This window comes from Oryctolagus cuniculus, chromosome 18 (assembly GCF_964237555.1).
Source record: "Oryctolagus cuniculus chromosome 18, mOryCun1.1, whole genome shotgun sequence".
Taxonomy (NCBI): Eukaryota; Metazoa; Chordata; class Mammalia; order Lagomorpha; family Leporidae; genus Oryctolagus; species Oryctolagus cuniculus.
Genome location: NC_091449.1, coordinates 68838110 through 68855397, shown reverse-complemented (window position 1 = coordinate 68855397; position 17288 = coordinate 68838110). Strand labels below are relative to the sequence as shown.

Genomic DNA, 17288 nt, shown 5'->3' with positions numbered 1-17288 from the left:
GCCCACGCCTCCTAGTGCCCCGTGTGTGCGTGGGGGGCCACGTGTGCCCACGCCTCCCAGTGCCCCGTGTGGGGGGGGCCACGTGTGCCCACGCCTCCCAGTGCCCCGTGTAGGGGGGGCCCACGTGTGCCCACGCCCCACAGTGCCCCGTGTGTGCGTGGGGGGGGCACGTGTGCCCACGCCCCCCAGTGCCCCGTGTGTGCGTGGGGGGGGCCACGTGTGCCCACGCCTCCCAGTGCCCCGTGTGGGGGGGCCACGTGTGCCCACGCCTCCCAGTGCCCCGTGTGGGGGGGCCACGTGTGCCCACGCCTCCCAGTGCCCCGTGTAGGGGGGGCCACGTGTGCCCACGCCCCCCAGTGCCCCGTGTGTGCGTGGGGGGGGCACGTGTGCCCACGCCCCCCAGTGCCCCGTGCATGGTGGGGGGCCCACGTGTGCCCACGCCCCCCAGTGCCCCGTGTGTACGTGGGGGGGGCCACGTGTGCCCACGCCCCCCAGTGCGCCAGGCCTGCGCTGGGCGAGCATGTCCACCTCGCAGCCCGCAGCAGGCGGCCCAGATGGCGGGGCTGCCTCCCCCGCGGCCCTCAGGGAGTCGCTGGCAGCGCGGCCTCAGCAGCTGGGCGAGGAATGTGCTTCCTCTGCGGGCCAGCAGGCCCTGGACATCTGGGGCCCATTTGCAGCCTGTGCGGCGCAGGGAAGAGTTTAATTCCAGCCACTTCGAGTTTAATCCCCCCGCCCTCCCCCCCGCCTGTTAACTCCTTGCTCGGCACAGCCTCCTGGAGGAGGGGCTGCTCGGGGCGCAGGGCCAGGGTCCGGCACCTCCGGGCGGCGTCTCTGGCCAGGGCTCGGAGCCCCAGCCCCGTCCCAGGCTCACGCCCGGCTCTGCTTCAGAAACACAGGCAGGGGCGCGGCTCTGCCCAGTCCCCGCCGGGAGCCGCCGCCCCCCCCCCCCCCGTGGTCCCACTGTTCTCCGTGCACCTGTGTCCAAGGTGAAGTCTGGGGCTTTGTCACCAACCTTGATGTCCCAGGGGGTCACTTTCTGTGTCAGTGGACGCTGCTCTGTGACGTCACGTTTGCAAGTACATGGATGCCCGAAGCCCGGCACACGGGGGAGGTGACAGACTGACAGCTGTCACCGTGTGCACACACGTGTGCCAACAGGCAGGCTTCCCTGCCTGGTGCCTGCCCTGCCCCCCGCGCCTCCCTCCTGTCGGTCGCCTCTGCCCAGAGCGGCCGCTGTGCCTGGTTTTGGGGTCTCTGTGCATGAGTGATCTCAGACGCCACGGGGGCCAGGACTGTGCCGCGCCGAGGCTGCTTCGCTCCCCAAATGCCCACGGGCACCAGGAACTCTGTCCAGGTCTCCCACGTGGGTGCCAGGGGCCCTAGTACTTGAGCCATCGCCTGCGGCCCCCTGGACGCGTTAGCAGGGAGGGGGACTTGGGAGCAGAGCCAGGACTTGAACTCGGCACTCTGACGGGGGAGGCGGCATCAGACACTGCCTGCGTCCCTTCAGCTCTTGGGGGCCGTCAGTCACCGTCCGGCTCTGCTGGTCTAGAGTGGCCTCCACTCCGTGGGGACAGCTGGAGGCTCCCGTGGCCTGGCCGGCTCTGCCTGTGTCCCAGCCCCAGGGGCTGGCCCGGGGTTCACTGGGTCTCACGTCCAGGCTCCGAGCTGACTGTTGTCACTCCCACGCTCGCTCCCGGGTCGGCCAGGTCCAGGGGAGTGGCAGGCAGACGGCCCAGGAGCTGCAGCTGTGGGGCTGGGGCCAGACGTGGGGACCCCACGAGGCAAGGGTCTGGACAGTGTCTTGGTCACGTGGGGGCTGTGCTGAGCGACAGGCTCGACCGACATGGGCTCCCTGCACGTCACGGGTGGGGGCACTGGTGGCTGGACACGTCCGGCACTGTGAGCCAGGTCCCGCCACTGACCGCAGCTCAGGCAGCAGGTGCAGGCCCACCCTTGTCCGGGCACCCGGGCACCCGGCACTGTCTGGGCTCTGTCCTAGGGGACACTGGGCACCTTGCAGAGCCGGGGGCAGGTGTCCAGCAGGTACAAAGGCCTGGGCTGCCCGCCCAGAGCAGCAGGAGGCACTGGGTCCGTCTGTCGCCTAGGGCTCTCGTCCAGGTCTGCTCAGTGTGTAGGGTCAGAGACGCTCCTTGGGTCCTCAGACGCACCAGGAGGCGTGGAGGGCGGAGAGGCCAGGCCCGTCCGGGATGGGCCCGTCCGGGATGGGGTCCCTCACCCGCTGCCCCACACCAGACCAGAAGGCAGGTGCAGCGAGGCTGGCCAAGCGTCGGCGGCTGGCCAGCTCCTCCGCTCCCTGCCCACGGGGTGATAGCTCACCGCAGGGGCGGCCTGGCCACTGCTGCCAGCCCTGGGCCACACAGCGTCCCTGCCCCGCCCTGGCCACCACCCACACTCCCCCCACAGGGCTGGAAGGCGAGGGTCTGCCCACTGCGACTGCTGACCGGGGCCAGTGACGTCCCAGGCCTTGTCGGGAGGGAAGTGAGGGGGCTCCAGGGCCCGAGTGCGGGGGTGCCTGGGGAGCCGGCGGCAGAGTGGGCGTGCTGAGGACAGACCCCACACGCGCCAGTGCCTGGTCCTAGCTGCCTCCCGTGGACCGGACTGGGAGCACTGGGCCGTGACACGCTCCCAGCTGGGCGGGGTGGGCCAGGGACAGTGATGGATGGAGTGGTCCTTGCCTGACTGGGGGACAAGTGTCTATTCTTGTTCCCGTTCTCCAGGTGAGGAGGGGATGCCACTACGTCCCCTGTACCCAGAGACCCAGCTAGGACGCGGAGCTTGCGATGCGGCCAGCCCCTGGGCGGGACCCCCGCCGAGTGCCCCCGAGGCCGTCGACGTTCGAGGGCTGACCCCCCGTCGGCACTGTTGCCATGGGGACCTCACGGCCCTTGACCTTCACCGCCACCCACAGCCGGCAGAGGCTGGGTCCGCGGGGCATCCCTGGCAGGCAGCGAGTTAACGGCCAGAGGCTCCGTCCACCCCGGGTCAGGCCTCGGAGGGCCGAGTCTGGCCAGGCGGGAGGCACCGGGCTTGGCTCAGAGGCCCCAGGGGAGGAGGAAACGCTAATCCTTCACTTCTGCTATCACCACGAGGCCGTGACAGGATGCAGATGTGGGGCCGCTCCCGACTGGACCGTGGCCTCGGGCCTGGTCGAGACCTGGTCATCTGGGTGTGGGGGACACCGGTGGGGACCCCCGCTCAGCCCCGGCCACTCCTGTATCCCGTTCACGGAGTTGCTGGGAGGCACCGGGAAGTCTGTGCTCGGCTTGAGGGGCTGACCGTCCTCGCTGAGCCCCCAGGACTCCGCGGGCCACGGGTGTCCAGGAGAGAGCCACGCAGGGCCGCTGTGGCAGGGGTGTGCCCAGCTGATGAATTCCCAGGCGCGAGTGCAAGGCTGCGCAGCTGGCCTGGCGGGACCCAGCACGGCAGACACGGGGCCTCCGTGCCGTCGGGCGGCGCCAGCTTGTCCCCGGCACGTGGAGGTCTCTGCCGTCCTCTGTGAGGTGCGGGGACCAGCCCCTCCCTCGAGGGTGCTGTGTGCAGGCGGTGGGGGTGGCAGCATTTCTGCCCGGTCCCGGCTGGGCTCCTGTAGGGCTGGGCTGTCACCTGACACGGCTGCTGTCCCACACCTTGGGTGGCCCTGCGTGGGCACCTGGGGTCGCTCTCCCAACATCCCTGCAGCCAGACTGGACAGCGCAGAGGCTACAGCACAGCAGAGTCCGGGGGCGAGGGGCCGAGGCCTTTGTGTCCTGAAGGGGCCCCAGCCCCCCCACTCCCAAGGGACGAGTGTCCAGGTTTACCTTGGCCCAGGCGGGGGAGCAGTGGATGCCACCAGGCCGGGGGCAGAGGCTGGAGCTAGGATCGAGCCACTGCCCCCACCCGGCCCCACGGCTCAGCTCTGACCCCCTCATGGAGCTGGGGTGTGGGGTGGCCTTGGCCTGAATCAGAGAAAAGTCATGACCAATGGGGACCTCAGCCCCCAGAGCTGCACCTCCCGCGCTCCTTGTCCCCAGCCCACGACGTGGAGCCGAGGCTGAGCCCACCCCCTACCAAGACCCTGCCTCACGGACCTATGGTGACGTGTGCAGTGCCAGGCTGTCGCTGCTGTCCTCACTGCCCATGGCCAGGCCCCCAGCCTCCTGTGGGGTTGGGGGAGGTCGCAGCAGAGGGCCGCCTGGGAGGGAGAGGGCGGGGGCTTGCCCTGAGGAGGGCAAGGCCAGAGCAGCGACAGAGCTCCTCCCACAGAAGATTCTGGAACCCTGGACTGGGAGCACTGGGCCGTGGCCAGCTCCCAGCTGGGCAGGGTGGGCCGGGGACAGTGATGGATGGAGCGCCTTGTTCCGGCACATTCCATCTCCTTTCCCGCCAGCTCTGCCTGGCTTCCTCTGTCGCCGGATTCGTGACTTTCAGCTGGGGATATGGGGAGACGCAGGGTCTCCCGTGGGCCCTGGGGGGCCGCACAGCTCTACGAGTTTCCTCGGAGGGCGGGGACTGGGGGCATGGAGGCAGGGGGAGGGGCGGGAACCCAGCACGCCAGCGGCGCTGAGCGCTGGAGGGAGCCCGCAGGGCCGGGGGAGGGGCGGGCTTGCCCCAGGCCTCTGTCAGGGCCCCCGCCGCGTCCCGGCTCGGAACACGGGGAGCCGTGCACCCCCCGAGCCCAGGCACCCTTCCCTGTGCTGCTCCTGCCGGGGACTCCGGACCTGGGCCACCCGGGACGGCCAGCTGGGGGTCGGGGCTGGCCCAGCACCTGCAGCAGCTGTGGGGTTGGGGTGCTGATGGCACGCAGTCGGGGCCTGGCTGGACTCCCTGAGGGGCAGCCCTCGGTACCGTGGCCCCAGCTCTGCCTCCTGCTGGGCAGCTGTGGGGAGGGTGTGGGGGTCTGAAGGGGTCTGAGCGGAGAATGCACGGGAGGGGGCTGGGTGAGGTCTCCCCTGTCTGCCCCCGCTGAGCTGTGCTGGCTGCACTGGCCCGTGTGTGAGGGGAGCCTGGGAGTCCTGGCTGGCTGTGGGCGAGGGTCCCGCCCAGATGCCGGCTGCCCTCCAGCCTTGGCTGGGCCTCGAGGGGCAGGGCCGCCAGAGGCCACCGCACTTGGCCTCTCCAGCCCTGCCGGGGGAGGATGGTGTTAGTGCTGGCCGGCCCCCACCCTGGTGAAGGGGCAGTTTGTGCCACGGTTTTGGACATGAGGAAGAGGGCTTAGGAGACCTGGCCATGGGGTTCAGCCACCCTGGTGGTGGTGACTGGCCCCACCTGCCTGCCTCCCAGCCCCGGGCAGAGCTGGTGTCCAGGGAGGGCGCCCGGCAGAGCCGGTGTCCAGGGAGGGTGCCCGGGCAGAGCCGGTGTCCAGGGAGGGTGCCCGGGCAGAGCCGGTGTCCAGGGAGGGCGCCCGGCAGAGCCGGTGTCCAGGGCGGGCGCCGGGCAGAGCCGGTATCCAGGGAGGGCGCCGGGCAGAGCCGGTGTCCAGGGAGGGCGCCGGGCAGAGCCGGTGTCCAGGGAGGGCGCCGGGCAGAGCCGGTGTCCAGGGCGGGCGCCCGGGCAGAGCCGGTTCCAGGGAGGGCGCCCGGGCAGAGCCGGTGTCCAGGGAGGGCGCCCGGGCAGAGCCGGTGTCCAGGGAGGGTGCCCGGGCAGAGCCGGTGTCCAGGGAGGGCGCCGGGCAGAGCCGGTGTCCAGGGCGGGCGCCCGGGCAGAGCCGGTGTCCAGGGAGGGCGCCCGGGCAGAGCCGGTGTCCAGGGAGGGCGCCCGGGCAGAGCCGGTTCCAGGGAGGGCGCCCGGGCAGAGCCGGTGTCCAGGGCAGGCGCTGGGCAGAGCCGGTGTCCAGGGAGGGCGCCCGGGCAGAGCTGGTGTCCAGGGAGGGCGCCGGGCAGAGCCAGTTCCAGGGCGGGCGCCCCGTCAGGCTGCTCTGCCCTGTGTCTTGGGAAGCTCCTCCCGCCTGCCCAGCTCTGAGCCCTGCGCTGACCCTGGTGTCTCTGCCCAGCGCAGCTCGCACTGTCCCCTAGCTGCCTCCTCTTGGGGGGCTGCCTTCCAAGGCCCCGTCTGGTGGGAAGACCCGAGAACAGGTTGGCTGAGAAGCAGGACTGTTCAGAGAGGACGGCAGCCCTGGGAACTGAGCGGGGGGGGGGGGGGCTCGGCTGAGCAGGCAGGTGCACAAGGCTCTGAGCTGGGCAGCGGGGGGGGGGGGGGGGGCTGGGACTCAGCAGGACGGGAGCCGCTCTGCCTGCCCTGCGGCCCCTGCCGCTGGACCCTCGCCCACCCTCGGCCCGTGTTGCCCGGACCCCACGCTGAGCCCCTGGCTGCTCCCTGCCCCATCCATGTCCACCCTCGCCTCACTGCTTTCGGCTCTTGTGCGTGGGGGTCTTGCTGGGGTGTCCCGAGAGCAGGGTCGGGGCGCACATGCAGCTCTGCCCCCTGCCCAGCGTCTCCGAGCGCCTGCTCGTCAACTGCACCCAGAAGGCGCGTGGGGTCTCCCCGCTTACAGAGGAGGGGGAGGCACTGACGCCCCAGGCCGCTGAGCCAGGAGCAGGCAGAGGTCCCCTCCATGTTCCCCATGGCCCCCAGGCCTGCTGCCTCCTGGCAGCTCCCCTGAACCCTCAGAAAGCGTTGGTGACGCCAGGGGCCTCGAACCCTGGGGAGCCATGGACCCTGGCCCCAGGCCCAGCACTGTCTCCTTGCTGTGTGGCCTTGGCCAGGTCCCTTGGCCTCTCTGTGCCAGCTGGTCGTGAATTGCACAGGTGTTGGCGAGGACAGAGAGTCCTGCTGGAAAGGGCCAGACACACAGCTCCCGCCCACCCCCCGGGCCTACCTTGCCATCTCGTGTGCCCGAGGGGAGGGTGCCGTGTGGCAGTGGCACACGCGTGGTGACCGGGAAGTGAGATGGCGGTGTGGCCGCTGGGTGCCCCAGGGCCGTTCTCAGGCTCAGGTGAGCTGCCTCTGCCGGGGGCTTGCAGAGCCAGCAGCAGCGGTGCCCCCAGCGTCCCCGCCCGCGGCCCAGGGCCAGCCTGGCGTCCTGCGCCCTCGACCCCGTGTCCGTACTGGCCCGAGGGCAGCCCGGGCAGTCGGAGCTGGTGAGGACGGCTTTGCCTTCTTTGGTTGTCACCGGGGACTGGCCGCGGCCCTGCAGCCAGGCAGGGTGTTGATGGGTGCCCACAGCTGCGGCCACACATGTGCCTGGCCATCAGGCTCCAGCGAGGCTGGGGGAAGGGAGGGGCAGGCGCCCAGCAGGAGGGGCCGGCGGCTGCAGCTGAGGGGACAGCAGGTGCCTCTCGGCTGGCCGGCTGCTTCCCTGCCCCACCCCCACCCTGCCTCTCCCGAGGCTCAGCGGGGCGGGGGCTTCTCCAGGCACAGCCGGCGGCTCATCATCAACCACCCGGGGCTCTTCTTGCCTTCCTGCGGCACAGGGTAGGAGGCTGCAGGCGTGGACGTGTTAGCCCCGCTGGGCGGAGTCTCCAGTGGCCTGGCAGTGAGGAGGGGGCTGGGGCGCGCCCCACATCCCAGCTCTTGGGTCCGCGGTCCTCCTGGCCAGCCCTGGTGCTGGCTGACCTTGACCTGAGATAGGCAGGCTCCACTGTGCCTTGGCCTCCACGCCCCGTCACGTGCCCTGTGCCTGACCCCCGCCCTGTTTCCCACAGAACGGCCCAGCGTCAGAAGCACCGGGGCCGTGTCAGGGCCTCGCTGAGCCGGTGCCGAGGGCTCCCTGTGCCGGGGGCTCTGGGTGCTGGGGGCTCCCACGTGCAGGCGGTGCCAACCCCCGGTCCGTGAGCATCCAGCCCACAGGGCCCTGAACGCACCACGTCCATGGCCTTGGCTGACCGTGAGGGCCCCTTGGGGCGGGGTAGGGTAAAATACAGGTTCCGGCTGCCCCCGAGGCCCTGAGCCCTCCCTCCCTCTGACAGCTGAGCTGGCCCTGGAGCCCGGGGACAAGGTGTTGAAACCCCACGTTCTCAGGCCCTGCCCCCGAGGTGCGGCTAGCGCCCTGGTCTGCAAGATTCTCGGGCCTCGGGGTCCTCTCCTGCCCCCTCGGGGACACAGCAGTCCCGGGGCGGGGCTGCGCCCTGGGCACCGTGAGCAGCGCGGGGCTGGGCACACGGCGCCTGCTGCTCGGCCGCCTCACGCCGCCTCTCTCTGCAGTGGACGGGAAGAAGATGCCCGACTCCCCGGCCGAGGTGAAGATGCAGCCGCGGGCCACACCCCCCAGCATGCCGGCCCCGCCGCCCGCCACCCAGGGCGCCACGCGGCCCCCCTCGTGCACACCTCACACACGTAAGCAGCCCCACCCCCAGCTCCGAGGGCGGGGCAGAGGGGACGGCGCCTCCGGGGTCCCTTGTGGCCCAGCGCCCGCGCCTCCAGGGTTCCTCACCGACAGGGTGGGCTGCTGCGAGGGCCCAGTGCCCAGTGCCCAGCTGCTCGCGAGGCAGGGCCCACGCCGGCCACATGCCTGGGACCAGGCCCAAGGCGCCCAGAGGGGACAGGGACTGCCCCACAGCCACGAGCCAGAGGGGCTGCAGGCCTGGGACTGGACACCAGGGCCCCTTGCCAGGCGTCGTGTGAGGAGGGGACGAAATGGGCGGCTGGGGACACGGCTCACCCGGGGTTGGGGACCAGACCTGGCCGTGTGAGTGCCGGCCCTTGACGCTCTCCCCGGCGTCGGTCGGGGCTGAGCCTCTGGGGCCCTCAGCCCCCAATGGGCCCCTCCCCTCCCGGATGTGAGGGGGTGACCTAGGAGGTCCTGGGCAGGTGGGCAGGGGGCGACCATGACCTGAGGCTAGTGCCTGGGAGAGGCTCAGGGGTCCCGCGGGGCTTCCTGAGGGTGGAGGGGGACCCCCTGTGCCCTGGAGTCCAGGGAAGCCGTGGGTGGGCTGTGGGCCCTGCCTGGCTACTTCCTCCCTGAGTGTGGAGGAGCCAGCGCTGCCCTCCGGGGCTGGTATCACGGGGGACACTGGGATGCACGAGCTGCTGTCCGGAAACAACCCTGTGGCTGCGGGGGAGACTGGGCTGTGTCCAGTCAGGGCCAGGCTGTGTGCCAGCTGCTCCCAGGTGCAGCCGACAGAGGTGGGGACATCTGTGTGCCGTGTGCACAGTAGGAGGCGGGACATCTGTGTGCCGTGTGCACAGTAGGAGGCGGAGACTTCTCTGTGCTGTGTGCACAGTAGGAGGAGGAGACTTCTCTGGGCCGTGTGCACAGTAGGAGGCGGGGACATCTCTGTGCTGTGTACACAGTAGGAGGCGGGGACATCTGTGTGCTGTGTGCACAGTAGGAGGTGGGGACTTCTTTGTGCTGTGTGCACAGTAGGAGGCGGGACATCTGTGTGCCGTGTGCACAGTAGGAGGTGGGGACATCTCTGTGCTGTGTGCACAGTAGGAGGCGGGGACTTCTCTGTGCTGTGTGCACAGTAGAAGGTGGGACATCTGTGCCGTGTACACAATAGGAGGTGGGACATCTGTGTGCTGTGTGCACAGTAGGAGGTGGGACATCTGTGTGCTGTGTGCACAGTAGGAGGCAGGGACATCTCTGGGCCGTGTGTACAAAGGAGGCGGAGAATTCTCTGTGCCGTGTGCACAGTAGGAGGCAGGGACTTCTCTCGGCCGTGTGCACAGTAGGAGGCAGGGACTTCTCTGGGCAGTGTGCACAAGAGAAGGTGGGACATCTCTGCCATGTGTACAGTAGGAGGTGGGGACATCTCTGTGCTGTGTACACAGTAGGAGGCGGGGACATCTGTGTGCTGTGTGCACAGTAGGAGGCAGGGACTTCTCTGTGCTGTGTGCACAGTAGGAGGTGGGGACATCTCTGTGCTGTGTGCACAGTAGGAGGCAGGACATCTCTGTGCCGTGTGCACAGTAGGAGGAGGAGACTTCTGTGTACCGTGTGCACAGGAGGCGGGGACTTCTCTGGGCTGTGTGCACAAGAGGAGGTGGGACATCTCTGCCATGTGTACAGTAGGAGGCGGAGACATCTCTGGGCCGTGTGCACAGTAGGAGGCAGGGACTTCTCTGTGCTGTGTGCACAGTAGGAGGTGGGGACATCTCTGTGCTGTGTGCACAGTAGGAGGCGGAGACATCTCTGGGCAGTGTGCACAGTAGGAGGCGGGGACATCTGTGTGCACAGTAGGAGGTGGGGACATCTGTGTGCTGTGTGCACAGTAGGAGGCGGAGACTTCTTTGTGCTGTGTGCACAGTAGGAGGCGGGACATCTCTGTACTGTGTACACAGTAGGAGGTGGGGACATCTCTGTGCTGTGTACACAGTAGGAGGTGGGGACATCTCTGTGCCATGTGCACAGTAGGAGGCAGGGACTTCTCTGTGCTGTGTGCACAGTAGGAGGAGGAGACTTCTCTGGGCCGTGTGCACAGTAGGAGGCAGGGACTTCTCTGGGCAGTGTGCACAGTAGGAGGCGGGGACTTCTCTGTGCTGTGTGCACAGTAGGAGGCGGGACATCTCTGGGCTGTGTGCACAGTAGGAGGCGGGGACTTCTCTGTGCTGTGTGCACAGTAGAAGGTGGGGACTTCTCTGTGCTGTGTGCACAGTAGGAGGCGGGACATCTCTGGGCCGTGTGCACAGTAGGAGGCAGGGACTTCTCTGTGCTGTGTGCACAGTAGGAGGTGGGGACTTCTCTGTGCTGTGTGCACAGTAGGAGGTGGGGACTTCTCTGTGCTGTGTGCACAGTAGGAGGTGGGGACATCTCTGTGCTGGGTGCACAGTAGGAGGCAGGGACTTCTCTGGGCCGTGTGCACAGTAGGAGGCGGGGACTTCTCTGTGCTGTGTGCACAGTAGGAGGCGGGGACATCTCTGGGCCGTGTGCACAGTAGGAGGCGGGACATCTGTGCCGTGTGCACAGCTCTTCCCTGAGGCCAGAAGCCCCTGTCGCAAAGGTGTGGCTCTGGGGAGCAGGTGCACCCTGGCAGGACAGGGCAGGAGTCAGGTGCTCCTGGACAGGACGGGGCAGGGCTGGGGTCCACAGAGTCCCTCTAGGCTTTGCTTTCCTGGGGCCTGGGAACAGCTGTGAGGGTGGCAGGTATGGCTAGGATGCCCGCCCCCCACCTCAGGATCACATTTCGGGGGGATGGTTCTGGCTCTGTGTGCAACACGTGAAGCTTAGACAGCAGGTGCATGGGTTCCCTGTCCTGGGCTGCCTGTGCCGTAGGCTGAATGGCCACCTGGGGGTGGCCTCAGATTTGCTTCCTGTACGCCAGGGGTTAACCAAGGCGTTCACCTGCTGATGGTACCCTGGGTGGCCCAGCTGCTGGTCCCGCCAAGCTCGGGAGCCTCCCTGGGGACAGAGACCGACCTTGACCCTGGACCTGAGGGCTGTGGTTTCCTGGCCCAGGGACCACACTGGGCACAAATCCATCCTGGAGTCGAGCTGCAGCATAGCCGGGGAGGCACGGGGCTGCAGGACGACAGCCTGGAAGGCTCTGAGGACGGGGTCCCGGGCTCCGTCTCGCCGACGCGGGGAGGACTCGTGGCCGAGGCTGCAGCCCCCTGGTCTCCCTGCTACGGAGGACTCGTGCCCGTGCTCAGAGCATCGTCCGTCCAGCTCGGACGGACACCCTTCCCACTGGAGGCCGTTCCCACGCGGCGCTGCTGGGCCCCGGGCTCCGCTCCGGGCGCGCCGAGGCCTGAGCGGAGGTCGCCTGGGCTCGGGTGAGATGTGCCGAGTGAGGTGGCAGGCGCCTGCTGAGGGCGCCCGGCCCTCGGGGGCAGAGGCTGGTCCCTGCTGACCCCGCTCTTCTTATTTTGCTCACAGATGGCGAGGACGGGCGCGCGACCTCCCTGCCCCACGGCCGTTTTCACGGCTGCTTAAAGTGGTCCATGGTCTGTCTCTGTAAGTAAAGCAGCCGAGCCGCGGCTCCACGCTGGCCCCGCCCCCGGCCACTGCCCGACGCCGGCCTTATCGCACCTGCCACGCGTCGGGCCTGCCTCTCTCGAGGGAGGGGCTGGGGCCTCGGGTCCCACAGACCCTGCTGCTCATGGGCAGGACCCCTGTGCTGGCCCCCAGGCGGGCCCCAGAGTTCTGAAGAGGATGACGGCCAGGGGCAGGTCTTTGGCCACGCCAAGGGCAGACCTTGGCAGCTCCACCACCTGTCCCTCAGTTTCCCCACCCGTAAGACGGGTGCCGTGGCAGCCAGTGCCGAGGGATAGTGCGGGTAGAGTCCTGGAGCCCCTGCATGCCCCGGGACGCTGCCGTCCAAGTTCCTGGCCCACAGAAGCTCTCGTGGTCTCTGGCTGGCAGGTGATGAGAACAAGGGTGGCACGGCCATGTGAGTCCTCCCACCCGTGGTGGCCATCACCAGCGATCACGCGATCTCTGGATGGGGACGATGGTGATTCCTCCTCCAGGGAGCCGCCCAGAGCCCCTCGGCGGGGAGCTGGCTGGCCAGAGGGGCTGCTGGCTGGGGTCTTCTTTGTCGGCCCGGCCGGAGGCGGGGCGGCGTGGGGGCGCTGGCGTGTGCCCCCCAGCCCCGCGCGGACACGTGTGTGGTCTAACTTAGGCACACACCTGTCGCGAGAACGAAAGCACTTGTGCCGGGGGTTATTTTCGGCGTCTCTTTAGCGAGTTGCTGAGACTGCCCGGCCACCCGCGGGAGGGAGGACAGACCGGCCAGGGAGCACGAGCTGGCGGCCGGGACCCAGGCTCCGGGGCCTGGCTGGTAAGCAAGCGGCAGGGAGGCCCGGGCTGCAGTGGACAGGGCACTGTGGGGGCCAGCAGACGGGGCCCAGGTGGAGTGGACGGGGCGTGGCTTAGAAGGTGCCAGGGGCCCAAGCCCCTGCTGTCCAGGGCGGCTCCAGCCGCAAGCCCCTGCTGCTGTGGGGTCTCCCGGGGCCACGGCCGCCTCCTGGATGGGCGGGCATGGTGGGGCGGGGCTGTCAGGTGTGCGCATCGGCCCCATGTGGGGTCCCCTCTAGACAGAGCCTTGAGCGCAGCAGGTCACCTCGAGCCCCCGCCACTGCTCGCTCAGCCGCCACGTCCCTTCCCGGCCCCGGGGAGCCCGTGCGCCCGTTCAGACCCTGGGCACTCTCGGGGTGCACCTGCGTGTGCTGACTGGGGAGGGTGTCACTGCCCAGAGAGCTGTGTTGGGAAGGGCTCAGAGCAGAGGTGGTGGTGGGGAGGGGGCAGCAGCAGGGCTGAGGGCAGAGATGGTGGCAGAAGTGGCAGCGGGGACGGGGGCAGAGGCGGCAGTGGGGACAGGGACGGGCAGAGGTGGGACAGGGACAGAGGTGGGGACAGGGACGGACAGAGGTGGGGACAAGGACAGAGGTGGGACAGGGACAGAGGTGGGGGCAGGGACAGAGGTGGGACAGGGACGGGCAGAGGTGGGGACAGGGACAGAGGTGGGGGCAGGGACGGGGGCAGAGATGGGACAGGGACGGACAGAGGTGGGGACAAGGACAGAGGTGGGACAGGGACAGAGGTGGGACAGGGACGGGCAGAGGTGGGACAGGGACAGAGGTGGGGGCAGGGACGGGGGCAGAGGTGGGACAGGGGCGGGGACAGAGATGGGACAGGGATGGGCAGAGGTGGGACAGGGACAGAGGTGGGACAGGGACGGGGCAGAGGTGGGGACAGGGGCAGGGACAGGCAGAAGTGGGACGGGGACAGAGGTGGGGACGGGGGCAGAGGTGGGGACGGGGGCAGAGGTGGGACAGGGATGGGGCTGTGGCGGGGGTAGGGGCAGAGGCTGCGGCACGTGGCTCCCATTTTTCCCGCTGGGAGTGATTTGCAGTCGACGCGGTGGGCAGGGATACACGCTGGAGGCAGTCAGGTGCGGTGCGCCAGCACTGCGGGGCCGGCAGGGAGCGGCCAGCCGCACACTGAGCCCTGGGCCTGAGTCTGACCTACACGGCTCGTCCTCCTGACTCACCTCTGCGGCAGGGATGGGTGGGTGGGGCTCTGAGGACCCCCATGCCAGATGCTGAGCCTCCCTGCAGCCCCACAGTGGGCACAGAGTGGGGCCACGCCCTGAGGGGCCCCACCGTGGCCACGCTTGCGCCACACCCACCCAGGCGAGGATCCTGCCCTCGTGGTCTGTGCATCGGACCTTGGTGGAGGGTGGGGCCGTCTCGGGGAGCGGGGCCACCTGCTGCGTCTCGTCCACTGCTCAGTGCCCTGTCCGTGGCTCCATGACGATGGGAGGGGCATCTGTGGGTCTCCCAGGGCTGGAGCCTCCGGCAGTGGGCCAGGTGACCCAGGCCACAGCCACGCCACAGCCCCGTCTCCCTCCCAGGCTGAGGTGGCCGGCACGGCTGCCAGAGGCCACCTTCCAGGCCCAGGCAGACAGGGCAAGTGTGCTCTGGGGGGGTACAGAACCCCCACAACTGAAAGAAGTGGACAAAACCACGGGTGCCTCTGGGCTGCCCCTGCCGAGCCTGGCAGGGTCCTGGCATCCCCAGCCGGGGGGTCCCGGCTCTGCCTCCGCACACGCAGACCTGGTGCAGGCGCGAGATGGCTGCGGCCTGGGGGCCTTGGACCCCTCGGAGCTGCCGTGCACCCCAGACCCCTCACGGCCCAGCAGGACCCTGGGACCCAGCCCTGTGCAGAACCCGGGCGAGCGGGAGGGGCCCCGGCGAGGGCCAGGCAGGCATGTGCACGCGCTTGCATGCATGTGGGGGAGCACACGCATGTGTGCTGTGCCCGTGTAGGGGCACATGCATGTTCTGTGCATGTGGGGGTACATATGTGTGTGCTATGCATGGGGGGCTCCTGTGTGCTGTGGGGGTACACGTGTGGGGGCTCCTGTGTGCTGTGGGGGTACACGTGTGGGGGCTCCTGTGTGCTGGGGGGGTACACGTGTGGGGGCTCCTGTGTGCTGGGGGGTACACGTGTGGGGGCTCCTGTGTGCTGGGGGGTACACGTGTGGGGGCTCCTGTGTGCTGGGGGGGTACACGTGTGGGGGCTCCTGTGTGCTGTGGGGGTACACGTGTGGGGGCTCCTGTATGCTGTGGGGGTACACGTGTGGGGGCTCCTGTGTGCTGGGGGGGTACACGTGTGGGGGCTCCTGTGTGCTGGGGGGTACACGTGTGGGGGCTCCTGTGTGCTGGGGGGGGTACACGTGTGGGGGCTCCTGTGTGCTGGGGGGGTACACGTGTGGGGGCTCCTGTGTGCTGGGGGGTACACGTGTGGGGGCTCCTGTGTGCTGTGGGGGTACACGTGTGGGGGCACCTGTGTGCTGTGGGGGTACACGTGTGGGGGCTCCTGTGTGCTGTGGGGGTACACGTGTGGGGGCTCCTGTGTGCTGTGCCTGTGGGGGTACACGTGTGGGGGCTCCTGTGTGCTGTGGGGGTACACGTGTGGGGGCTCCTGTGTGCTGGGGGGGTACACGTGTGGGGGCACCTGTGTGCTGTGCCTGGGGGGGTACACGTGTAGGGGCTCCTGTGTGCTGGGGGGGTACACGTGTGGGGGCTCCTGTGTGCTGTGCCTGTGGGGGTACACGTGTGGGGGCTCCTGTGTGCTGGGGGGTACACGTGTGGGGGCTCCTGTGTGCTGTGGGGGTACACATGTGGGGGCTCCTGTGTGCTGTGGGGGTACACGTGTGGGGGCTCCTTGTGCTGTGGGGGTACACGTGTGGGGGCTCCTGTGTGCTGTGCCTGTGGGGGTACACGTGTGGGGGCTCCTGTGTGCTGTGGGGGTACACGTGTGGGGGCTCCTGTGTGCTGGGGGGGTACACGTGTGGGGGCTCCTGTGTGCTGGGGGGTACACGTGTGGGGGCTCCTGTGTGCTGGGGGGGTACACGTGTGGGGGCTCCTGTGTGCTGGGGGGTACACGTGTGGGGGCTCCTGTGTGCTGTGGGGGTACACGTGTGGGGGCTCCTGTGTGCTGTGCCTGTGGGGGTACACGTGTGGGGGCTCCTCTGTGCTGGGGGGGTACACGTGTGGGGGCTCCTGTGTGCTGTGCCTGGGGGGGTACACGTGTGGGGGCTCCTGTGTGCTGTGGGGGTACACGTGTGGGGGCTCCTGTGTGCTGTGCCTGTGGGGGTACACGTGTGGGGGCTCCTGTGTGCTGGGGGGGTACACGTGTGGGGGCTCCTGTGTGCTGGGGGGTACACGTGTGGGGGCTCCTGTGTGCTGGGGGGGTACACGTGTGGGGGCTCCTGTGTGCTGTGGGGGTACACGTGTGGGGGCTCCTGTGTGCTGGGGGGTACACGTGTGGGGGCTCCTGTGTGCTGGGGGGGTACACGTGTGGGGGCTCCTGTATGCTGTGGGGGTACACGTGTGGGGGCTCCTGTGTGCTGGGGTGTACACGTGTGGGGGCTCCTGTGTGCTGGGGGGGTACACGTGTGGGGGCTCCTGTGTGCTGGGGGGTACACGTGTGGGGGCTCCTGTGTGCTGTGGGGGTACACGTGTGGGGGCTCCTGTGTGCTGTGGGGGTACACGTGTGGGGGCTCCTGTGTGCTGTGGGGGTACACGTGTGGGGGCTCCTGTGTGCTGGGGGGTACACGTGTGGGGGCTCCTGTGTGCTGGGGGGGTACACGTGTGGGGGCTCCTGTATGCTGTGGGGGTACACGTGTGGGGGCTCCTGTGTGCTGGGGGGTACACGTGTGGGGGCTCCTGTGTGCTGGGGGGGTACACGTGTGGGGGCTCCTGTGTGCTGGGGGGTACACGTGTGGGGGCTCCTGTGTGCTGTGGGGGTACACGTGTGGGGGCTCCTGTGTGCTGTGGGGGTACACGTGTGGGGGCTCCTGTGTGCTGGGGGGGTACACGTGTGGGGGCTCCTGTGTGCTGGGGGGGTACACGTGTGGGGGCACCTGTGTGCTGTGCCTGTGGGGGTACACGTGTGGGGGCTCCTGTGTGCTGGGGGGTACACGTGTGGGGGCTCCTGTGTGCTGGGGGGGTACACGTGTGGGGGCTCCTGTGTGCTGTGGGGGTACACGTGTGGGGGCTCCTGTGTGCTGGGGGGTACACGTGTGGGGGCTCCTGTGTGCTGGGGGGGTACACGTGTGGGGGCTCCTGTATGCTGTGGGGGTACACGTGTGGGGGCTCCTGTGTGCTGGGGGGTACACGTGTGGGGGCTCCTGTGTGCTGGGGGGGTACACGTGTGGGGGCTCCTGTGTGCTGGGGGGTACACGTGTGGGGGCTCCTGTGTGCTGTGGGGGTACACGTGTGGGGGCTCCTGTGTGCTGTGGGGGTACACGTGTGGGGGCTCCTGTGTGCTGGGGGGGTACACGTGTGGGGGCTCCTGTGTGCTGTGCCTGGGGGGGTACACGTGTGGGGGCTCCTGTGTGCTGTGGGGGTACACGTGTGGGGGCTCCTGTGTGCTGGGGGGTACACGTGTGGGGGCTCCT

The 17288-nt window shown here is 69.0% G+C and overlaps 1 protein-coding gene across 8 annotated transcripts in view; it reads left to right on the top strand.

The window, feature by feature from the left end:
* CBFA2T3 (CBFA2/RUNX1 partner transcriptional co-repressor 3) overlaps positions 1-17288 on the top strand; it is a 52571-nt gene that overhangs the window by 23408 nt on the left and 11875 nt on the right. For 5 of the 8 annotated variants that reach the window (XM_070061923.1, XM_070061922.1, XM_070061921.1 and 2 more), the window contains exons 2-3: positions 8143-8274; positions 11756-11833. The exons of 1 other annotated variant lie outside the window; for it this stretch is intronic. In XM_070061923.1, coding sequence (XP_069918024.1) covers positions 8143-8274; positions 11756-11833 — 210 coding nt within the window. Of the gene's footprint in view, positions 1-8142; positions 8275-11755; positions 11834-11888; positions 12660-17288 lie in introns of those variants that run through there. 2 more of the 8 variants (XM_070061924.1, XM_070061928.1) reach the window with 2 other exon arrangements.